The 23,526-nt window shown below is 45.8% G+C and overlaps 4 protein-coding genes across 4 annotated transcripts; 2 read left to right on the top strand and 2 right to left on the bottom strand.

Annotated features, from left to right (window-relative positions):
* The first annotated feature begins 1,157 nt into the window (after positions 1–1,157).
* has3 (hyaluronan synthase 3) lies at positions 1,158–6,442 on the top strand. Its single transcript, XM_062389643.1, has 5 exons — positions 1,158–1,166; positions 1,373–1,466; positions 1,559–2,109; positions 3,710–3,811; positions 3,906–6,442. Exons 1-5 carry the CDS (start codon positions 1,158–1,160, stop codon positions 4,833–4,835), a joined length of 1,686 nt encoding a protein of 561 aa, XP_062245627.1. The 3' UTR covers positions 4,836–6,442.
* Positions 6,443–8,471: 2,029 nt separating this feature from the next.
* Positions 8,472–11,493, bottom strand: chtf8 (CTF8, chromosome transmission fidelity factor 8 homolog (S. cerevisiae)). Its single transcript, XM_062389208.1, has 3 exons — positions 11,341–11,493; positions 9,915–10,038; positions 8,472–9,661 (listed from the first exon to the last, which is right to left on the bottom strand). Exons 1-3 carry the CDS (start codon positions 11,358–11,360, stop codon positions 9,404–9,406), a joined length of 402 nt encoding a protein of 133 aa, XP_062245192.1. The 5' UTR covers positions 11,361–11,493; the 3' UTR covers positions 8,472–9,403.
* Positions 11,494–11,495: 2 nt separating this feature from the next.
* Positions 11,496–16,429, top strand: utp4 (UTP4 small subunit processome component). The gene is made up of 17 exons (XM_062389103.1): positions 11,496–11,639; positions 11,816–11,980; positions 12,504–12,692; positions 12,799–12,883; positions 12,998–13,087; positions 13,288–13,499; positions 13,589–13,760; positions 13,848–13,939; positions 14,047–14,143; positions 14,290–14,354; positions 14,565–14,687; positions 14,837–14,993; positions 15,070–15,176; positions 15,275–15,370; positions 15,469–15,654; positions 15,910–16,020; positions 16,180–16,429. The coding sequence occupies exons 2-17, from the start codon at positions 11,822–11,824 to the stop codon at positions 16,294–16,296; spliced, it is 2,058 nt and encodes a 685-aa protein (XP_062245087.1). The 5' UTR covers positions 11,496–11,639; positions 11,816–11,821; the 3' UTR covers positions 16,297–16,429.
* A 1,104-nt stretch (positions 16,430–17,533) lies between these two features.
* On the bottom strand, positions 17,534–19,409 carry il17c (interleukin 17c). Its single transcript, XM_062389642.1, has 3 exons — positions 19,395–19,409; positions 19,076–19,302; positions 17,534–17,917 (listed from the first exon to the last, which is right to left on the bottom strand). Exons 1-3 carry the CDS (start codon positions 19,407–19,409, stop codon positions 17,671–17,673), a joined length of 489 nt encoding a protein of 162 aa, XP_062245626.1. The 3' UTR covers positions 17,534–17,670.
* Positions 19,410–23,526: the final 4,117 nt, after the last annotated feature.

The raw sequence follows: 23,526 nt of genomic DNA, 5'->3' as shown, positions 1-23,526 counted from the left end.
TAAACATCAGTCTGTCTCTGCTGCCTGGGCCGGGCCAGGTGAGGGCAGGAGGTAATTTCATTAATGAAAGGACGGGATTGTTCCTCTGGTTCAACTGCTCCTGAGCACCGGCCAAATCCTGACGGCCCTTTATTTAGAGCTATTAACCTGGGGAGAGGGAGGAGGGGGGGGGGGGGGGGGGGGGGGGCTGAGGGAGGAAGACGAGAGGAAGGAGACGAGAACAGACGTTCAGGAAGTGTTCGTTTGTAAGTTCTCCCATTTAACTCAAGTTAGTTCTGCACTGAAGTCCAGATATTAAAGTGATCCAGAGGAGCTGGATGTGAGAACGTGAATGTCTGAGGTAGTTAATAAAAACACGGGACTTCTTCCTGAATCACTCAAACAATCTGCTGCTGCATTTTGTTGCAAGTGAAAAACAAACTCCGGTAACATGACGGATAACTTCCAGAACATGACGGATAACTTCCAGGCCCTTATCACCAGAACCTCTCGGATGTAGTTTTTCTTTTTGCTCGGAGTCTGTGTTCGACTCCTGAAACGTTTTCCTGCTTCCTCTCAAGGATCCACTCAGATATTTCCCGGACACTTTCCCAGAGGGCGGCCGGAAAGTTCCCGACTCGTCCTCACATGCAGCCCCTTCAGGAAAACGTCTGGACTTCAGTTCACGTCCAAAAGCAGCTTCAGTGCTTTAACCTCAATAAAAGTAATTTGTAGAGTTTCTTCCTGAAACAGCAGCGGCAGTAGAACTTGAGCTATGACAGATGAATCAGTTGGTGTGAACGTGTGTGTGTTGCCTCTCGAGCTGTTTCTCCATGATGTCAGTGGCTGGTGTGTTTTCAGTCGTCCGAGGCTGATGAAATGTTTTACAGTGAAAAAAAAAGCAAAACAGGAAATGACACTTGGGTCAACCATTGAGGAGTTACAAGCTTCCTGAGTCCACAGGCTCTCGTCTCACATGCCATGTGTAACCTGTCTGTGTTGATCCTGGACCGTTGCTGTTCTGGATAACGAGCTCAGCCTCCTCACGTGGGAAGTTCTACTTGTTTCCAAAACTTAGGAAGATGCAACATCCTCCATTAAGCCTCAAGTGAGGAAAAACTACCAAGAGAAAATCCTTAAATAATGTCTGATGTTTCCTGATATTTCCTAATGGAAGCATGAGTGAGGTAAATAGAATTGGGCCGAGTACAGAGCCCTGAGGAACCCTGCCATTAACTTAGTTATTTGTATAAAGTGGAATCGATGTGATTATGATTTAAACCATCTTAGGATTGTTTGTGATGATCTGTGGTGTCTAATGCTGCACTAAGGAGAGAGCTGGCTCCTCTTCCTCTCTGATTCTCTCCTCCTCCTCCTCCACCTCCTCCTGCAGATGCCCTCCCGCTGCAGGAACACGCTGAACATCGTGGTGACCACCCTCTTTGCCGCGGTGGTCCTCTTCACCATCCTGCTGGCCTACGTCACAGGTTAACACAGACATGAAGGATGTTTATGAGAATTAAAACAAGTGACGCTCATGTTTTTAAAACTCATCTCCCCGCGTGTCTTTGATTCAAAGGTTACCAGTTCATCCACACTGAGCAGCACCACCTTTCGTTTGGCCTGTACGGCGCCTTCCTCTCCCTCCACCTCTTCCTCCAGAGCCTCTTCGCCTTCCTGGAGCACCGGAGGATGAGGAGCCCCGCTCGGCCTCAGCACCTCCGCCGCTCCGTGGCCCTCTGCATCGCCGCCTTCCAGGAGGACCCGGACTACCTGAGGAAGTGCCTGCGCAGCATCCGTCGGATCTCCTTCCCCGGCCTCAAGGTGGTGCTGGTGGTGGATGGGAATCGACCCGAGGACCGATACATGATGGACATTTTCCAGGAGGTGATGGGGGGAGCGGACCAGGCGGGCAGTCTGGTGTGGAAGGGCAACTACCACAGCGACGGGAGCGGAGGAGGAGGCGTCAGCGGGGGGGGGAGGAGCACCGTGCACATGGAGGAGGCGGCCCGAGTCGCTCGGCTGGTCAGAGGCTGTCGATACTCCTGCGTCATGCAGGAGTGGGGGGGGAAACGAGAGGTGATGTACACGGCCTTTAAAGCGCTGGGAGACAGTGTGGACTACATGCAGGTGAGAAGAGAGAGAGAGAGAGAGAGAGAGAGAGAGAGAGAGAGAGAGAGAGAGAGAGAGAGAGAGAGAGAGAGAGAGAGAGAGAGAGAGAGAGAGAGAGAGAGAGAGAGAGAGAGAGAGAGAGAGAGAGAGAGAGAGAGAGAGAGAGAGAGAGAGAGAGAGAGAGAGAGAGAGAGAGAGAGAGAGAATAGAAATGTAGATAGATGGATAGATAGATAGATGGATAGATGGATGGATAGATAGATAGCTAGATAGATGGATTACAGGATGTATAAATTCAGAAATTCCACAGATGCAGTGATTTCTGTTTTGATCCGTTCTCTCAGAAGTGAATTAGAAATCAAGTTGAATAAACGTTCAGATTCACGTGAGCCGACAAACTCCACTTTTCATCACGACTCCACTTTTCTTCTACAAAGACAAACACTGAGGGAGTTGAACACATGGAGCTGCACCATCTGCCTGTTTGTTTGTTCTCTAATGTATAAACCGCTCTGCTGTCGATGGCCTGTTTCCATCTTGGATTCTGTGAATTCTCTGTGGAGACTGTAAATGTTGCACACTGGGAAACAAAGGGACTTCATGGTGTGCATTGGTTTAGAATAATTCCATAACTAGGTTTCTGGAACACGGACTGCACATGAACTTCAATTTACTTATCAATTAATTATTAAACTATTATAATGATGATGTCATGAGGTTGATTTCATGTGTTCAGTCTCAGCTGTCAATCATGACATATCGCCTCGTTAAAGCCAAATTTGAAAAACACTTGAGCAAGAAAACATCTTTAACAAACATTTATGTAACGTGTTCTTTTTAATTTCGTCTCCCATCTGCTAACGTGGGGGAGGCAACGTTTTTATATATACTGCAACCAGTTACCTCTTTGTGTGGACACCTTGTTTACCCACAGTGCCCCCTGGTGACCACCGATGACATTTCACGGTAGCAGCTTTGATCTGAGTAGAAACTAAACGTCCAAGCGTCGTCTTCAGAGTTTTTCTCTGTCGTGATAGTTCACAGAGTTTTGTGAGTCGGCAACAAAACTTTTCCATTAAGCATTAATAAAACTGAGTGTGTGAGCGGCTGCAGACAAAAATAATCACATCACACAAAGTCTGGAGAGGAAACAGATTTGTATTCATCCTCACGCTGATTTGATATCTGGTCTGTGTCTGTGCTGCTGTGTTATGACAATCATAACTTTATTTAATTTAATCTGTATGAATATGAATATGAATGTGAGGTTATAGAAGTCGTCCAGAGCGTTCGTCTGATGTCATCTAAAGTAAATCAACTCTGACCATATGAAGAGTTTAGTTCTTCACATTCCAAACTCATGGATCCTCGCTGGATGACCCGCTCGTTCCTCCAGCTGTTGCACGACCTCTGACCCTTTACAGTGGGTCAAAGGTCAAATCCCCCCACAGTGAACCAGCTGGGATCTCTGTCAGCAGCCTTTCATTTCTGTCATGGATTTACAGCAGTGATGCACCTGAGGCCTAAACGTGACCGAGGCCTGTGAATGAGACTGTGTGTGTGTGTGTGTGTGTTAGTATTGTTACCCTGTGTGTTTGTCGTTGTGTGTTTTCTCCAGGTGTGTGACTCGGACACAGTCTTGGATCCAGCATGTACCATAGAGATGCTGAAGATCCTGGAGGAAGATGCGATGGTGGGAGGAGTCGGTGGAGACGTGCAGGTGAAATAGATTTATCTCCATTTATCTCTAAACCGCCCACATCCCTCTGGATTGGTTCTGACTTCCTCCTCCTCTCTGCTTCTCCTTCCTCCAGATCCTCAACAAGTACGACTCGTGGATCTCCTTCCTCAGCAGCGTGCGCTACTGGATGGCCTTCAACATCGAGCGGGCCTGCCAGTCCTACTTCGGATGTGTCCAGTGCATCAGCGGCCCCCTGGGGATGTACAGGAACTCTTTGCTCCAGCGCTTCCTGGAGCCCTGGTACCACCAGACCTTCCTCGGCTCCAAGTGCAGCTTCGGCGACGACCGCCACCTCACCAACCGGGTGCTCAGCTTCGGCTACAAGACCAAGTTCACGGCGCGGTCGCAGTGCCAGACGGAGACGCCCACTCAGTATCTGCGTTGGCTCAACCAGCAGACCCGATGGAGCAAGTCCTACTTCCGCGAGTGGCTCTACAACGCCCTGTGGTTCCACAAGCACAGCCTCTGGATGACCTACGAGTCGGTGGTCACCGGCTTCTTCCCCTTCTTCCTGGTGGCCACCGTCATCCACCTCTTCTACCGCGGACGGCTCTGGAACATCCTTCTCTTTCTACTGACGGTGCAGCTGGTTGGGATGGTGAAGGCCACCTACGCCTGTTTCCTGCGCGGCAGCCTGGTCATGATCTTCATGTCGCTCTACTCTCTGGTCTACATGTCCAGCTTGCTCCCTGCCAAAATATTCGCCCTGCTCACCATCAACAAGGCGGGGTGGGGCACCTCAGGCCGCCGGAAGATCGTTGTGAACCTGATTGGCGCCGTGCCCGTCACGGTGTGGGCGCTGGTGCTGCTCGGAGGTGTAGTCTACACCATCTACTGCGAAACACAGGAGCCCTTCAGCGAGACAGAGAAAGCCTTGTTGATAACAGGGACGATCCTCTACGCCTGCTACTGGGTCGTTCTGCTGGTGCTCTACCTCGCCATCGTGGCCAAACGCTGCAACAAGAGGGAGGAGCAGTACCACCTTGCGTATGCGGAGGCGTAAACCCTTCACCCGAGAGACTGCTGGGACCAGGACTCACTGCAGTGTGACTCCAGTGAGGTCTCCGTCCACCCGTGCACTGCTGGAGCGATGAGCTGTGAACCAGCCAATCAGCCGCCGTCACTTCTTCTTCACTGGTGCTACAAAGATGTGAATCTGAAATCTGAGCAGCAGGAATCGAACCGGGAGACGGAGAGACGATGCCCACACTGCTCCCACTTGTATTGTCCTCAATGGTGCTTCACTTTAAACAACCAAACCAAACGGACCTGAACCAGGTTAGAAGGTGATGATAGGATGCTCAGAAGAACATGATGGGTGGAGGTTACCTGTGGAGGCAGCTGAGGGGGGGGGGGGCAGCATTCTGCTCTCAAGAAATACAAAAGCAGGAAAAGTGACAAAATAAGAGACAAAGAGGTCGTTCTGACTCGTTTTAATGTTCTTCATTTTAGAAAAGAAAAATGAAATGTGATAAATAATGAGAAACAATAATAAACACAGATGCAGATTCGTCCCAGCAGCTGAATTCCAGAGGGACGAGGGAACTTCAGGTTCAGACGTTTAAAGCAAATCAAGACTTGACTGAGTGTAAATGAATAGATGTGAATTTCATCTTGAGGCAAACTTGTGTTGGTTTGAGTTAAAAACATATTAAATGTGTATTGATCCTTGTGCTTCAGGACAAATCCTTACAAAGCTACAGAGACGATCAGAAAAAGGAAAAGACTGAAGGAAACGTTCAGGCGTTTACTGATAGAAGCGATATCCAGTCAGTTACTCTTTACACACTGAACCAGGCCGTTAGCGTTCTGTACTGAAGTAATGAGTTACTCTACTCATTACATTACTTTCAAATCCTTTATATATCACATGTCTGGAAACAGAACATGCCGAGCAGGAACGGTGACAGCAACTTCCAACCAATGACTGTAAAGAAAGATGGACGACACGTCTCCACTTCCTCCCGAAGCCCAAACATCCTGGACACGGGCCCGGGTGGCGTCCTTTAGAGACAGAGTCTGAGCCGATGTCCAAAGTACCGACACATGAGCTCGAGTCCAATCAACTAGTTTCATCTTCTACACAAATAAAACATCGTTCTGCAGTTTCCACTTCCTGCTACTGTCCAAAAACAAAGCCAAAATATTTCACGTGTGGGCGCTGCCATTTTGTTTTGGTGCTGTGATTTGTAGCCAGTGTCTGTGCAGGAGTGATCTCGACCAATCGTGAGTCAGTCTCAGCTGTCAATCAAGACGCTTCCTCCGGTGTTTATATCTTCAAATAACAAAATTAAACCAAACTGGTCAGAAACACTCGAACAAACATCAGTGTGATAAGAACGAACTGAAATAACAGAAACCATTTATTTTTTTACATCTGCTAACATGGAGGAGGTGGGGTGTTCGACCTGTACTGCAGCCAGCCACCAGGGGGCGATCAAGATGGTTTTTGTCTCAATCTTGAGAGCTGTTGTCTCGTCTTTATTTACAGTCTGTGGTTTACGTAAATATTCCCATGTGAGCTCTGTATGAAGATGTTCTGTGAAACAAAGCGTTTCCTTAGATGTACGTTTAACGACGGTTAGCGACTCCGCGGAGACGCAGAGTGTGTGTGTGGGGGGGGGGGGGGGGGGGGGTTCTGGGTTCCGTCACTTCCTGGATGTGACGCTGCGTCATGTGACTAGCACAATCATCTGCTGCTGCCGTGTCTTCGTGGAGCAGCTGGGATCTACCCGACAATCTGAACAGTTCTGACCTGCAGGGGGGAATCTGTGGTGCTGTTGAGCAGTGTCAAGCCTGTAACTTATTGCTGTACAGACGTGGTCATCTCCCTGTTCACCATCGGGGGGCGTAGTTTCATTCAGCGATTTCATTTGAACTGCCTACGGTCATTTTATATATTGTAAAGTTGCCAAATGATGTTCCTGTGACAGTAAAGTTTTACTACTGGACTCTGTCGTCTTCACTGGACGTTTGTTCGTTCATCACATCAACACGAGTACAGACTGAAAACCAAAGAGGATTCTTTGATCGGACGTTTGATTCCACTGTCAGGCCCGAACGCACAAGGACGCTGGGAGTCGGGCTGCAGCTCCCCCTACTGACAGGTGGCTGTATGACCTCTCTGAGTTTCACCTGATTTCAGATCAGACTCAACTTTTTTTAATCTTACATGTGAGCATCATCACAGCCGTTAATCGTGACTTTGAGCCGGGTGTGAACGTTTGAACTTGAACTCTTCACGAGGAATCACTCGGAGCATTAAACGTTGGTCGAGCAGCGAAGCCACAGATCACGAGTCTTGATTTCCTGCTTCTCTCTCTGCGGATCACAGGATATCGGAATTTTCCTAAGTCATTAAAAAGTCATTCTGTTTTAGACACAATCCGTCCATTCATACCAAACAGGGAACGTCTCCATGATTTGAATTTTTATGGCTGCATTGACATTTCTCCTGAAGCTGTTTGCATATTGTGACGATATCTTTAGTTCACTAGATTAAAATTCATGGACAGAAATACATTCTGAATAATTAATGGGAGTAGAATGTCAATGTTTTACCATTTTAAGTAGTTTTAGGATTTGGATCAGTTTCAGTTGAAGCTCGTACAGTTTGTTATAAATCTGACGACAGGAGAATGAAACCTTTCACCCGTGAAACTAAACTTTGATACCAAACTGAAAAAGATTATAAAGAAACAACTGGAAGTTTATTTTATTTCCAGGGAATAAAATATCCAACTTGGTTCGAGGACTGAAATCTACAATGTGAGTGTTTGTAATTTGCACAGAAACAAATAAAGTTAAACCAGCAACTAACACCACTGTGTAGCTGAGCTGATGTAATATGTGTTCAGCTATGAGGCGTGTGTTAATGCCGGGGGACAGTGGAGGTGTGTGCTCTGTGGACCGTTACAAATACATGCTCTGAATCTAAACCACTGGGCCACAGCACACACCAGTCAGTCTGACCTCTGACCTGTTTCTGTTCTGCTGTAAATCAACTGATCTCATAAACCTCAGTTAAAGTCTCTTTCACACGGAGCATCGACACAGAGCTCCTTCTCATCTGTGAACTGCAGCTGTGAGGAGCAAGTCCAGGTTCAGAAGAATTAACATAACGCTGCAGCTCAACACTTCATCCTGACACGTGGTGTGTGTCGACCCTCTGTCCCACACGTGATGACATGTTTCTGCCTGATGAACCCGAACCCTCTGGTTTCCCAGCAGCAGAACCTGAACCTGGTTTCATCTGATCCGAGTGAAGACGTCTTCACAGAAGTAGCGAATGAAAAGCGACATTCTGTCACAGAGTGAAAACACACAAGTCTCTGTTCCTCTGATGATGACTGAGCGTTTAACAACGTGCTCCTAGGCTGGACTAACATGCTCCAGGGTGTGTGTGTGTGTGTGTGTGTGTGTGTGCAGCAGCTCAGTGAATCACTCCATTCACTCACCATGTGAACTCTTTTCTTTTTTTACCTGCGGGTGTTTCACCTCGACGTGGGCGTCGCCCTCGTGCAAACAAAAACACACACACTGTGAAAACTGCTGGAGGCCACTGAATCTGACTGGGTCACGTTTTTATTAATGTTCATAACCAAACGTTCTCTGAGCTGTTCGGTCTGATCAATAATCTGAAAGGAACCTGGAGTGTTTTATACTGAAAGGAAATTATGATGCTTTTGCTCATTTGAAAGAAGATTATATATATTTCTTGTTTTTTTTCATCTGTGCCATCACTTACAACAATATAGTTTGAATCCTCAGATTTACTTTAATGCCAAAATGAAACATTTTTATTATAGGACTCCGTCATGTATAATGTTGTGATGTGGAGGGACGGGGTGGGGGGGGGCCTGTGCAGCCTGTGATTTATATCCCTGATGTTTATTAATCACCTTGACTGAGCTGTTAGGAAACAGAACCTCAATGATCAAACATTTACTCTACTGGTCTGGAAGCAGCAGAAACAGAGGTGAGCAGATCTCCTTCATCTGTTGGACTGACGCACATTTTGTTGTATTTATGTTTTTCCATTCCAAGACTTCCAATGGCCTTTTTGTGATTTTTTTGCACCAAATTACACACACTTGTATCAGTTCTCTGAATATTTCAGATTATTTCTACAAGATACCCGTAATGTTTCGCTGAGGAAATAAGGACAATGTTGAAAAAAAAGTCCCAAAATGTTAAAGAGAAAATGTAATACATGATTTCTGACTCCTCCCACATCCTCTCACCAAGTTCCGTGGTAATTGATTGTGTAGTTTTTGTGAAATCCTGCAAATGAACAGACGCAAGAAACAAAAGCAAATGAAAATATAACAACTATATAACAATTTATCAATTCGTCCTGTGGAATTCTTTGTTTTATAACAAATTTATTTAGAATAATTTCTTTTCAAACCTTTCAAACAGCTTTTGATTCTCCAAGAATCTCAGTAAACTTGTCCGAGTCTCTTTAAAAGTCTCTCGTTGGAATCAGGTCAGAGGTCAACACAGGGTTCAGTCCTGATCAGTTCCATGAAGGTCATAGGGTCCAGTCTCTTGACCTCTGACCCTGTGACTCTACACCTTCTTGGGCACATTGGTGATGATGGGTTTGGGGCGAGTCTTGAAGATCAGTTTCCGTTTGATGACGGCTGTCACGTGGTACGACTTGGAGCCGGAGCCCTGCTGGTCCGTCTCCATCGGAACCTGTGAGACATCGTCCTCGCCTCCGTCCTGCTCGGGGTCAGAACGCTTTGAGAGGACCGCGAAGACTTTCTCCAGTTTGACCTGCTTCCCGTACAGGATGTGATGTCCCACGATCAGCACTGGCACCCCCTGGTGGAGAGAGGAACACAAAACCTTCAAAGTAAAATGATTCTGTTCCATCAGGGGGTCAAAACTTCGATTCATAAGAGTCAGAAACCAAAGACAGACATGTAGAGCGACTGCATCGATTACTTTCATCACAGATTGGTGAATCTATCATGTAAGAAAGGAGAATTCAGAAACGCCTCCAGCTTGAAGGGGTGGAGGCAGAAATTTGCCCAGTTTAGAATCTGAAAAGCAACATTTTCCTTATTCTCTTGACCTCTTTGGTGTAGAGCAGGTCTCCCATCACATTTCCTGCCAGGCCGGAGTTGTGTCTGGACACCATCTCTCCCTGAAGCTCCACCAGCAGCCACTCCGGAGGACTGCTGCCGTCCACACTGCCTCTGACGGAGAACACACACACACACACACACACACACACACACACACACACACACACACACACACACACACACACACACACACACACACACACACACACACACACACACACACACACACACACACACACACACACACACACACACACACACACACACACACACACACACACACACACACACACACACATCAGCTACACCATCTAGAGAGGCTTCGTTCTGAAGAGAGGAGGCAGGCGGCTGTGATCGATTCTCTCTGACGACTCTTTACTGAGGGAAATGAACTGAAGAAGCTGGGATGCTAGCAGCTGGTGGAGGTCAACACTAAGAGAAGGTTCTTCAGTGGTTCCTTCAGCACAGGGAACAGAGGAGCCTCCTCATGAGAGGACACGAGAACTGGTCCAGGATTCATTTAGTTTCACCTCAGGAGAGTCGTGAAGGTGGAAACTACACGTTTTATACAAGGTTCAGTACTTATCACTACTTTAATAAATAATATAAAGACTCTTCTCTCAAATCGAACCAGTTCAGAGTAATGATAGAGGACAAAACACTGAATCTCTAATATACTACATATATAAATATTGGTTGAATACAATAAGAATTACTCGTCTCAACTTATCAGAAATATTAAAAAGGTCAAACCGACCAATGCAAAGAGAATTATACATTGATATCTGAAACATTTTTAAAGTTTATTTTATTATTATTTGTAATATCTTTTGTTTTATCTTTCTTTTGTAAGTTGTTATGATTGATTCCTGGACAAATGTTCCACATACATTTTATAAAAGTAATATAAGTAATGAGTAAAAGATATTTATTTATTTAATTACATTGAAAGACATTCTCAAACATCAGCGAAAATTGACCAAAGTGCTAAATATTTACCATATAATAAAAACTTTAATTTAACCATGATCTTGTGTTAGTTTTAACTCATAAATATAGTTTGTATCTCAACCTTCAATCTTCTGTTTCCACTCAAACTAAAAACTGAATAAATCCGTATAATCTTGTTTCTGTTTTTCTGTTTAACTTGTTTTATTGTGGCTCCCACGTGTTCTGTTGTATTTAGTTGCTGACACGTTTCTACATGATTCTAATTCACTGTGTTTTAAATTATTTACTCTAAATCTTTATTAAAAAGAACCACGTGGACAAATGTTCAGTTTTTACTCTGATATGATGCTGAGAACATATCCTGAAAATAATATATAACATTTAAATTAGAGCAGTTTTCCTGTGAGTTGCTGCGAATCAAGTTTAACAGAACTTAAAATGAAGTTAATTCTCTGTTCTTACCTGATGACGATTTGAACCATTGTCCTGAAGGTAAGTGACGTCGCTGGATGTTTATATTAATGTGAATGTTAATATTTAACTCAACTTTGTTAAATTAAACTAATTCTGCAGCTTCAACAACATCGAACCAGCTCAGATGTCAATAGAACAGCGTTTCCCGCCAGCTGCGTCACTGCACCGACGTGTTTCCGTTTCCCGTCGCCGGTCGATCATTTCCGGGTCAGATCTGCTCAACGTGGTTCCTGATGTTTTTCTGGTTTGTGGATTAAACTGCGTCAAGAAGTCACAGAAAACAAACGGTTCGTTGCGTTTTCATCCGATTTTTACTGTTGTTGACGTTTCTGAACCAGGAAGTCAAAGCTCCGCGTGTTTACCGGAGGTTCCGGTTGGACTCGCGGGGGAAGACGCGTGTTTACATGTGTTCTGAACGCGTTTCCACGTGTTTGACCCGTTTCTCTGTTTCCTCGCCCCGCAGTGAGACATGGGCGAGTTCACGGTTCATCGTGTTCGATTCTTCGACCACACGCCCGCTGCGGTCCGGGCCATGGCCTTCAACAGCGGCTCGGAGCGGCTGGCCCTGGCCCGGGCCGACGGAGCCGTGGAGCTCTTCAACTTCAACGACAACTACTTCCAGGAGAAGGTAAAAGCTCCGAGGGGCCGGGCACCTTCTGCCCGGGGTCACACGGCCACCTGGAGGCTGAGGGGTCACACAGAGAGGAGCTCCAGGTCTCCAGGAACCAGCTCCTCCAGGGAGCTGCAGGTTTAAATCACAGGGTTTCATATCAGGGTCACTTTCCTGTGCACCTCTGCAGATCAGCAAGGAAACATTGAGCTGTTGTCTCTGTTAAAGGAGTTCAGTGTAACTCTGAGTTGGTTCGATCTTAACTTAGCGAGATGATCGTGTCCAGAGGTTTTGTTGTGAGATGTCAAAACGCAGCGAGGAGGCGTCAGAGCTCCAGGTTGTGATGTGAGGAGGAACCGAACTCATCAACACACGTGATTAAGAACATGTACATTCATAACATGAGACATATGTAGGACATCTTGTAATACCAGGTGTGAACAGATCTGAGACCAGCTGTTTAAACACCAGGTCTGAAGGCAGCCTGAGAACTGGATGTATCATCTCCACACTAATAAGATGATGTGTTCCTGGTGCCCAGGTGATCCCAGGTCAGGACGGCCGGACGGTGGAGGCTCTGTGCTGGGTGGGCCAGCGTCTGTTCGCTGCTGGTCTGAATGGGGAGATCACGGAGTACGACCTGGAGAACCTGAAGCCCAGATACACCGTGGAGGCGTACGGGGGACCGGTCTGGACCATCAGCGCCAACAGCCAGGGATCCCTGCTGGCGGTCAGTCGAGGCCCCTCTGGATCTGATATTCGATTTTGCTCAACGTCCTCCACAGAGGACCAGTGCTTGCTTGGGTTTTAACAGAGTGAATGTTTTTCTGTGTCAGGCCGGGTGTGAGGACGGGACGGTGAAGATGTTTGAGATTCTAGAGAAGAAGATTCAGTTTCAGAGGAACCTGGACCGGCAGAAAGGTGAGAAGCATCTGGTTCAGGGATGTTTCTTAATACCACATCACTCCGTCTCTTTGTCTACAGTTGTGTATGTGTGTGTCTTCCTTATCATTTGAACCTTGTGTGATCTTCCAGGACGTATTGTATCTCTGTCCTGGCACCCGACCGGTTCTCTGATCGCTGCTGGTCTGATGGACATGATCCGAATCTTTGATGCTGAAACAGGTGAGAAGATCCTGAAGTGACACTTTTTATTCACACAACTCATGACCTGTTCTACTGAAAATACACATCTGCCTTGGTGATCCAGCAGGGGGCGCTCACTGTCAGCAGTACAAACAGTGGATAATCCCCATGAGACAAACTGGTTTGCTCTCATGGTTCTTACAGATGAAACTTGATTCTCTTGTCTTCTGAACCTTCAGGCCGAGCCACACACAGACTCCTGGTGGACAGAGGTGTCGGGACGTCCAAGAGCCAGGAGGTGGTGGTGTGGAGCGTCCTCTTCTTGTCCGACCGCACGATCATCAGCGGCGACTCCGCGGGAAAAGTCCAGATCTGGGACGGACACACGGGGACGCTGGTCAGGACTCACCTGGTTTCTAAGTGGGACGTCCTGGCTCTCGCTGTTTCAAAGGTAAACGTGGGACTGAAGCTTACGACTTCCAGAAACTTCTCTATGTTCACGACCCGGCAGAATAAACCATGTTGAACTTTGCTGAACAGGAGGAGGACAGTGTTATCGCCGGGACATCGGAGGGCACCATCATCCAGTTCCAGTTCCTGTCCTCCACCGTGGCCCAGCAGGACAAAGAGTGGGTCCGAACCAGGACCTTTAAAAACCACTCGCATGATGTGAGGGCGCTGGTCCACACAGAGACGGCCGTGGTTTCTGGAGGTCGGTGTTTAACCTGAGGTTTCCTGTTTGATGTGTAAAACCACTACAGCCTGTTAAAATAATAAACCTGTGTTCTCATGACCTCAGGTATGGACACCCAGCTGGTAGTGCGACCCCTGCTGGACAAGGTGGAGAAGAACACCATGGAGTCATCACTGCGCAAAATAGCTTTTCCTCACGTGAGTCCAGCTCCTGTTCTTTATTACTATAAGAAGAAATGTTTAAATATTATTATTTGCATCTCTTCATGTTTATGAGACTGGTTTTCTTCTTCCCGTCCGTGCAGAGGAGTCTGGTTTGTTGTGCAAAGAAAGCAGGTCTGCTGCTTTTCCAGTTCCCTGAACATTTAGAGCTGTGGAGATTAGGAGAGGGAGAAGGCCACGGTGAGGGAAACACACACACAATCACACACACACAATCACAATCACACACACACACGCACACACAGAAGAATATACCTGATGAACGAGAGGTAATGAGTCGGGTGTGTCTGACTGAATCGTTGTTGTTGTGTATTAATTGTTTACAGGACGAGCTGGTGACAGTCTGCCTGTGAAGAGGAAACCAGAGAAACTGATCCACCTCAAGCGGAAGGTGTGTGTGTGTGTGTGTGTGTGTGTGTAATGTGAACTGAACATAGCTTGGTTGTTTCTGTGAATCGTTAAACTTCCATTAAACACTCGTGTTTAAGTTAAAGCATCACGAGCAGGAGCTCACACGTCTAAGTTCTCCTCAGTGAGGTCACTTCCTGTCGTTGAGAGACCATTGAAACGTGAAGCTGGTTGTGTGTTGGGACGTCCGCAGGGAGACGATCAGATCTGCTGCAGCGCCTTGTCCCCGTGCGGCGGCTGGATGTCCTACTCCACCGTCTCCAGCGTCCGTCTCTACAGAATCCAGTACCACGACAACAACATCAGCATCACCAAGGTCCGTGCCCCTCACTGCACCAGACTCTCCTCAATCAAGCTGCTGCTTTGACTTTACAAACTTCTCTGTGTCCGTTGACTTAACAGAGAAACAGTCAAAGATTGAGTGTCTCACTAAAACATGAATCTCACTCATCCGTCTCTTTCCAGGTGTCCAAATTACCCAAGAGCCTTTGCTCCGTGCACCGGCTCTGCTTCTCCCCCGACTCCTCCAAACTCTTTGCCTCCTCCAGCCACTCCTCCGTCGTGGTGGTCGCCCTCAACCAGTCGGAGTGCAAACACCTTTCCACCCTGAAGCCCAAGTCCGGTGAGTCGATGACCGACTCACTGATCCCTGCAGCGTCTCCCTGCTCAGTGTGTAACGGCCTCTGTCTGATCTGCAGGCTCCCGGCAGCCGGTCCACCTGCTGGTCGCCAGCGAGGACGGGAAGTGGCTCGCCACCGCCAACACGGCCTGTGAGGTCCACGTCTACAACCTGCACACCATGAAGGTGGCTCTCCGCTTACTGTCGTTAGCCTCTGTCAGGTTTAACCCGTGAAGAGTCAGTGAAGAACTCCTGTGTGTGTGTGTGTTTGTGTGTGTTCACAGCTTCACTGCACGGTGCCAGTCTTCCGCTCCTGTCCCACTGCGATCGGCATCAACCCTGTGACCAGCAACCTCGTCAGCGTGCACGCCGACCAGCAGGTAAACACACTGTGAATAACGGCAACAACCTGTCACAGCTCAAGTCAAACGCACACTCCCCAGGTCTCATGACAGTGTGTGTGTCTGTGTGTGTGCAGATCTTTGAGTTCTCCCTGGGGCAGAAGGAATACACCGAGTGGAGCCGGAAGCTGCAGAGACAAGGGCTCCACTCTCTGTGGCTGCAGCGGGACACGCCCGTCACCCACGTCACCTTCAACCCCCGGAGCCCGGCTCACATCATCCTGCACGACACCTTCATGTTCTGCATCATCGACCAGAGTCTGGTACGTGAGCGCTTTATTAGGAACACCTCCCTTTGCCACAGGAGGGCAGTCCTGAGCCAAACAAGATTCACATGTTAACTTTTCCTGTATAAATTCTTTTGTATAAATATGACTTTACACAACAACAGTCACATGATTTAGTTTTCAGCTCCACAGACACATCGAGGTGCAGCAGTGAGTTTATCAGTGTGTTGTGTACTTCAGTAAAAGATGGATGAGTGAAACAGGATGTGTTGTTTCTGTTTCCTGTTGCAGCCGCTCCCTGAGGCGAAGAGTGCGCTCTACAACCAGATGATGCTGAGGAGTCTCCCCGAGGCCGAGAGGGCCCAGCACAGCCACGCCTTCAAGATCAGTAAGAACTTCCAGGTACGTCGGCACACAGGAGGTCTTCAGCCCCTGGTCCTCACTCTCAGGACAAGATGGCTGCTCACGTGTGAGGATCATTTGGCTTCACTTGAGGTTGTGGAGTGGAGTCGTCTGTTAAATGATTTGTTTTACTTAACGATGTCCCACGTTGTCCCTCAGCATCTCCTGTGTGTGAGTCTACTGGAGGACCTGTCTCTGGTGGTAGTGGAGCGCCCCCTGCTGGACATCATGTCTCAGCTGCCTGCTCCTGTCCGGCAGAAGAAGTTTGCCACATAAATGAACTGAAGTAGCTTTTTCTCTCCGCCAGAAGAAACGTTTGTTACCTTAAAACCTAAAATCCATAATCCTCGTCAGTTTTAATGTGTGGACACTTTGTAAAAAAATGTAATAAATATACATTAATACCGTCGTGGTTTGGCTTTTGAATTCTGTATAAAATCTTTTGTGTGTTTTTTCTTCTCGGATCAGACGATAGAATAATCTGGTTTTACTAAGTAGCTGCTCTGAATTGTGAAATGGAAAACATCTGTTTTGTTTTTAAAGCAAAGTTTTAATGTATAAACAAAAGAAGGTTCTAATTCTACAAAATGACTCGTTTTAAAAGAAAACCCGACTCCCCCCAGAATTCAGCCTCTTCAGCCCCCCTCCCCCCAACAAAAAGAGGAACAAGCAGTGACAACACAGTTTCTTAAATAAGCAACATTTTTATTCCTTCTGCTTCAAAGAAGCTTCACATTCTCAAAGTCCCACTGGGACCAAACCAACAGGATGAGAAACATTAATAAATATAAATCCTCATCAATTCATGAGCATGTTTAACCTTCAGCTGCTCCAACAAGTACAAAACAAATAAATTATTATTAAAATATTAGCTGTTAAATTATTAGTTCAATAGAACTATACAATAGCAATTTTCTTCAATGACGAGTTCATCAATATGAAGTGCATGATAAAATGTTTCCCAGTTTACAGGAGCAGTAAACCAGAGGATACTGGTCCAAAAGGACCTACAACATCATCACTTTGTAATTGATAATAAATAACATGCATTTGACCTCCAGCTGCATGTGGAGGTCGGTGTGCGTCCACCAATCACAGCAGGACGTCCGACCCCTGAGAGAACTTGGTGGCTTTAAATAAATATAGAGTAATGTTGTGTTCAGGGTCAGGACCGAGTGTGGCGTTCAGGGTCAGGACCGAGTGTTGTGTTCAGGGTCAGGACCGAGTGTTGTGTTCAGGGTCAGGACCGAGTGTGGCGTTCAGGGTCAGGACCGAGTGTTGTGTTCAGGGTCAGGACCGAGTGTTGTGTTCAGGGTCAGGACTGAGTGTTGTGTTCAGGGTCAGGACCGAGTGTGGCGTTCAGGGTCAGGACCGAGTGTGGCGTTCAGGGTCAGGACCGAGTGTTGTGTTCAGGGTCAGGACCGAGTGTTGTGTTCAGGGTCAGGACTGAGTGTTGTGTTCAGGGTCAGGACCGAGTGTGGCGTTCAGGGTCAGGACCGAGTGTGGCGTTCAGGGTCAGGACCGAGTGTGGCGTTCAGGGTCAGGGTCGAGTGTGGCGTTCAGGGTCAGGACCGAGTGTGGCGTTCAGGGTGAGGGCCGAGTGTGGCGTTCAGGGTGAGGGCCGAGTGTGGTGGTTCTTCGTGGAAGCTCCTAGGAGGACTTGGCCCTGGCGCAGGTGCAGCCCACAGCGACCTGCACGGTGACAAGCTTCAGGTGGTATTTCTCCCCCCCGCTGCAGAGCTCCCTCTTCAGGAAGCCGCGGCTCTGCAGCACGGGGACCGAGTTATAGTCATGACTCTCCTGGGGAGGATTCTGGCCCTGGATCAGGATGCAGCCTGAACACAGGCACTGGGCCTCGGCGTACTCGTGGGGGAAGTGATCCTTCATGGTTTTCCTCCTGCAGAGCAACAAGAAGAGTCTGTCAACAGCTGATTATAACATAACAACTTTAAACCTTTAAAGTTACAATGAGCTTCAGGGAGAAGACGAATAAAAACATTTGATTGTAATGGATTGCAAAGATCAGTAGAGATAGATTGATCCTAAATAGACGGAATATATATATATATAGAGAGAGAGAGAGAGCGAAAGCGAAAGAGAGAGAGAGAGAGAGAGAGAGAGAGTGTGATCAGGCTCTGGACCGTGACGGGACTTCCCCTCGGGGCTCAGTAACACTTGCGCGTCACCGCAGCTCAGTGGACATGTCAATGCAACACGTGAGGAGCGTGCACGCGCACTTACTCATCACTGTGAGGCAGCTGAGTGACGTCAGACTTTTTGCACCGCTTAATTGCATCACACGCAGGCGTTTTGCGCGGCCCCGCGATGTTACCCCGCTATTCTACCCGGATACACATGACAACATGAAGATGTCACAGAGTTTAAATGCTAAAAATAATTTTCTTTATATAACTATCTATAAATCAGTCTTTTAACTATTTAAATATAACGTTTATTTCACTCCTCACTCTCACAACTTTTCCAAAGTCAACTTTTCTCAAATATTGAACTTTTTACTCCATTGCTTTATTTATTACTTACATCGTCTTTATCAACCTGTGGAATTCAAAGTATTTTGCTCTCATATATAACGACAGTCAACACGATGCAGTTCACTGGGATTTGTATTTGTATTTTGAATGTGATCAGATTTACTGTGTCAGTTATTTCACTAAATGCATTAATTTGCAGATTTACTCCAACATCTCAAATAATAAAGGAAATATGAATAAAACTGTGATGAAGCAGAAAAGCAGCAGCGGAGGAAAATAGACCTTCAACTCTTTCACCTGTTTCTTTCAGAGATTTTATTTCATGCTATTGTCATCAGTTCTAAACGGGGAATTTAAACTTTCTAACAGCGGCCTTCATAAAGAAAAACCCCTGATTCACACGAGTGTAAAATCCAGAACACTGTTAAATATTAAACAGGTAATTCCCAACAATCTGACCCGGGTTCAGTCAGAGAGGAAAGTGATGGAATCTTTCACGAGAGAAGCTTCTGAGTGATTCCCTACAGGTTGATGAAGACCTCTGGATGAAGATCTGTACTCACACGTATCTCCAGGGGGACACGGACCGGTCACTGAGCTCCACAGGCTGCTGATTGTACAGCTGCACCGGGCAGGAGAACTCGGAGTCGGCCGCTGCCGCCGCTTCAGGGCTCACATCCATAAGTTGAGGGTAGTGCAGCCTCTTCTCCGCAACGTCCTTCAGTTCATGCTTCTTAAGACAGCGGCTCATCGTACATCTCCACACCGAGGAGAGCAGGAGGGTGAGGCCGAGCAGCAGCTGGGGGAGGCAGGGGGAGATGGAGGGTGAGGAGGGGGAGGGATGAGGTGATGGAGGAGGAAAAGACTGAGTCAAACACTCACCTGCGTCAAATCCATTATGAGCCTCTGACCAGGTGATGACCAGGTGATAAACAGGAGACAGCCAGATGATAACCAGGTGACAACCAGGTGATGACCAGGTGATAGACAGGTGATAGACAGGTGATATACAGGAGACAGCCAGGTGATAGACAGGTGATAGACAGGTGATGACCAGGTGATAACCAGGTGATAGACAGGTGATGTTGTGAGCTGCTGGTCCTCTCAGCTGGAACTAACCATCCGGCTCGTGCAGCCTGTATTTATGGAGCTCACCTGGGAAAAACCGGCGGCACGAGGAAGTGGAAACGAGTTTATAGTTGCTTGAGTGAAAGTTAACACACGCACACGCCCACAAACACACTCACTTTATTTTACCTGAACTTATATGATGATGGAACTTTCTTGTTTGGGTTGGAAACAAGTATGAACAGTTTATGTCTTTACAGAAGCTATAATTAGATTTATAACACAGATATATAGATAATATTTATCTATATATCATAGGTCTTTCTTCATATGTTATTTACGTGTTTACTCTTATAAATTTAAATATACATCAAATAATGTATTTTATATATTTGTTAATTTAAGAACGTAAAAAAGTTAAACTTTCTTTGGCTCTGGTGTTTTTCTCGAGGCTTATTAAACAATATAACTTATATGTCACTAGATATTTATTTTATGATTTGGGTAAAAAATGAATAAAGAAATACTTAAGACATTAAATTGGGCAAAAAATCTACTTCTTTTGTTTACTTCAGAACTTTAGGATCAACTTAATTTAGTTATTTATAAATGTAACAATTCAAACTAGATTCATGTATTGTAGTAAGAAGTAAAGTGCATCTATTAATTTGTTTCAGGAAACTTAGAGATACATGTTTTATTTATTCAGGATACACAAATTAAAATGACCAAATATAGATGTACTAATTTCAGTCAAAAATTAAAGATGACTAATACAAATATTTAATAATCTGTATAAAGCAACAAAAACGTGGAAGAAAATACAAAACTGAATCCCTCAGATCTCAGATCTGTGGAGTTCACATGTTAAACAGAATTAAGATCTTTCTGATTCTGATGAAGAAGTTTGTTTGGAAACAGGATCTTTGATCCAGTGTCAATACTGAATTGGTGCTTTGATCTTATTGGGTTCTTTGATCTCCACTCTGGTCCGTGGAACTGACCCAGAAACAGTCTGAATGTTTAAAACTGGAGAACGAGGAAAGTTTCTAGATCTTTCTGATTTCTGATGGAGTTGTTTGTTTGGAAACATTGATATTTGATCCAGTGTCAATACTGAATAGGTGCTTTGATCTTATTGGGTTCTTTGATCTCCACTCTGGTCCGTGGAACTGACACAGAAACAGCCTGAATGTTTAAAACTGGAGAACGAGGAAAGTTTCTAGATCTTTCTGATTTCTGATGGAGTTGTTTGTTTGGAAACATTGATATTTGATCCAGTGTCAATACTGAATAGGTTCTTTGATCTGATTGGGTTCTTTGATCTGCACTCAGGTCTGTGGAGCTGACCCAGAAACAGTCTGAATGTTTAAAACTGGAGAACGAGGAAAGTTTCTAGATCTTTCTGATTTCTGATGGAGTTGTTTGTTTGGAAACATTGATATTTGATCCAGTGTCAATACTGAATAGGTTCTTTGATCTGATTGGGTTCTTTGATCTGCACTCAGGTCTGTGGAGCTGACCCAGAAACAGCCTGAAGCAGATCAGGTGACGTCCATTGTTAGAAAGGTTTTGTTCTCCCGGCTGTGCGGCTTGAGGAAGAATCTTTATGTAAATCCTGAGGTTATGCGATGACTTCATGGTCTCAGTGATTGTTTGATGTGTCGTCTATGTGACAACAACTGACCACAGGATTGGAGCAGACACATTGTGTGTTGGTCTGTGTGTTAGCAGGAGTTTCTTGACTCTTAGTGGGAGGAGTCTGAGCCAACGAAAAACCATTGGAGTAGATTTGATTAAGGAGGCAGATTCAAGAACTACACATCCCATAAACCACCATAGTTTGTGTTTGTTTGTAGATTGTGTTTCAGAAAGTGTAAAGTGCAGTAACCTAATGTCGTGACGCTGAATGATCAGATCGTATCCAACATGACAACATTGTTCTGTGGTGAGTCTACCATGGATGGTTAAATTATTACGGATGCTAATTAAAATCTCTCTTCAGAAAACGGACGGGAGTTTGACTTCACCTAGTTGAGCTCTAAACATGTAGATGCAATATGGTGACACAGTGGCCGATCCGCCTATGCACAGGTACACGTCCTCTGATCAGTTGTATTTATATTAACGAGGAACCAACTACATACGATATAAAATAGTTTTGCTTTGTACCACCGTGAAGAAAGACCGGTTTGAGTTATATAACTCTGTTTAACTTGAGAACATAGGACAAGATGGAGAATATCTAACTTCTGAAGCTCTAAGTTGAGAGATAAGCGATGCTAGCAGATGTTAGCGGATGTTAGGAACGTTTCTTCATTCGTGAACCTCAGTGTCAACCCGTGCTTCGGCCTTTCAACGGCATGTCTCACCATGCTAACCTGTGCTGCATGGTTACGATCAGATCAGAGCCCGCCCACTTCCTGTTGCACTAAAATTGGCTGCAGTTCCCCTAGAGGGCAGTAGTGAGGTAGTCCTCAACGAACTGAAAGACTGAAGCAGCTATTCTAAGACTGTTTGTAGAAAAAAAGGCATCATTTTATTTTAATGTTGGTTAAGAAAGAATTGATTAAATATCATTATTGAAAAGAAAAACAATATATAGCAGCGAGTCGGACACGCCCCCTCACCAGGTCAGGTAAAGCAGGATCGCAGAAATTTCTTAGTGTTGGAGACAGAGGCTGAACAGAGGAGCTGCAGCGATGGACCATGAAACCAACCTTTACCCACAATCCCCTGCTCTGCATGGACACGTCGGTGTTAACGTCTGTGGAGGTTTCACATTCAACACATTCTGAGGGACTGACCAGAAAGTTATTGCTAAATTTCCCTTTAACACGTTCGGGTTGATAAGAGGACATTCCCCTCCTAAACACACACACACACACACACACACACACACACACACACACACACACACACACACACACACACACACACACACACACACACACACACACACACACACACACACACACACACACACACACAGTTGTGTTTCTTTTTCTATGTCAGCACATTCTAACTGAGACACTTATTAAACAATGAGGAATGTTGACTTTACACATATAACAGAACAGGAAAACCATGCAGAGGTGAACTCAGTCAACTGTTCACTGGAATGAGAGCCACTGATTTTATATAATTTTACATAATCATAATCAAAACAGTATCTTTTAAACCTGAAAGTACTTTGTTTCCAGAGGTATCCGTCTCTCAAGAGCTCCATCACTTCCTTTTATGATCAATTATTAATCGCCTGTCATCTCTGATTCTTTGTCTTTGCTCTTATGTCCATATCAGACAGAGGAGTCATGTGGTTTCCACATTCTGACTTCAGAAGTCAGAGCAACGACTTCATCTTCAGAGGAGCCTGAACGCTGCAGGTCTTCATCACCTCAAAGCTCATTCAAGCAGATTAGAAATTAGTCTCATTTTCAGCTGTTAAACATTGTTTTACATATTTGAGAGTTTCTGGTTTGCCTTCTTACTCAAACATTTTCCAAATGCAAATCCTTCTTTTGTATTACATTACTGAAGTTACAAACTCTACATGTTGCTGCTGAGGTTCCTGTTTCCAGCTCGCAAAGTGATATTTGATTCTAAACTTCCGCTGCCATGTTTACTCACGTTGTGGAACACCAAGACAAATTCACCGGTTCAGAAGGTCACAAGGCCTCATGGGAATTCCTGTATAATGTAAAACACCTCGCATGCAAATGAGCCGGCCTGACCATTCCCTCACCTCCACTTTGTGAATAATTTACAATAGTTCTTTGTGTAATCACGCTCACAAACTAACAGACAAGTGGACACAGGGGTGAAAACATAACCTCCCTGGTGGTGCACCTCCTCCAGTACCCCGCCATGTTAAATCATCCAGGTGCTGCCCGTTTATCAGGATCCACATCAAAAACAAATGACTTGTTACTTTCCCTTCTGATTT

Source organism: Platichthys flesus, chromosome 6 (assembly GCF_949316205.1).
Source record: "Platichthys flesus chromosome 6, fPlaFle2.1, whole genome shotgun sequence".
Lineage (NCBI taxonomy): Eukaryota > Metazoa > Chordata > Actinopteri > Pleuronectiformes > Pleuronectidae > Platichthys > Platichthys flesus.
The sequence above is the reverse complement of the archived record's forward strand: the minus strand, read 5'-3'. Positions and strand labels throughout refer to the sequence as shown.

Excerpts from the sequence above, each read along its gene's own strand:
- has3 (XM_062389643.1), top strand. Across the intron at positions 1,467-1,558 it reads CCTGCTGGCCTACGTCACAG|GTTACCAGTTCATCCACACT; the intron begins GTTAACACAGAC and ends TTTGATTCAAAG. Across the intron at positions 3,812-3,905 it reads GAGTCGGTGGAGACGTGCAG|ATCCTCAACAAGTACGACTC; the intron begins GTGAAATAGATT and ends TCCTTCCTCCAG.
- chtf8 (XM_062389208.1), bottom strand. The coding sequence starts at position 11,360 with ATGGTTCAAATCGTCATCAG. Across the intron at positions 10,039-11,340 it reads ATGGTTCAAATCGTCATCAG|AGGCAGTGTGGACGGCAGCA; the intron begins GTAAGAACAGAG and ends GTTCTCCGTCAG. Across the intron at positions 9,662-9,914 it reads ACCTGCTCTACACCAAAGAG|GGGGTGCCAGTGCTGATCGT; the intron begins GTCAAGAGAATA and ends TCTCTCCACCAG.
- utp4 (XM_062389103.1), top strand. The coding sequence starts at position 11,822 with ATGGGCGAGTTCACGGTTCATCGTGTTCGATTCTTCGACCACACGCCC. Across the intron at positions 11,981-12,503 it reads ACAACTACTTCCAGGAGAAG|GTGATCCCAGGTCAGGACGG; the intron begins GTAAAAGCTCCG and ends CCTGGTGCCCAG. Across the intron at positions 14,994-15,069 it reads CACCCTGAAGCCCAAGTCCG|GCTCCCGGCAGCCGGTCCAC; the intron begins GTGAGTCGATGA and ends TCTGATCTGCAG.
- il17c (XM_062389642.1), bottom strand. Across the intron at positions 17,918-19,075 it reads GTGTCCCCCTGGAGATACGT|GAGGAAAACCATGAAGGATC; the intron begins GTGAGTACAGAT and ends GTTGCTCTGCAG.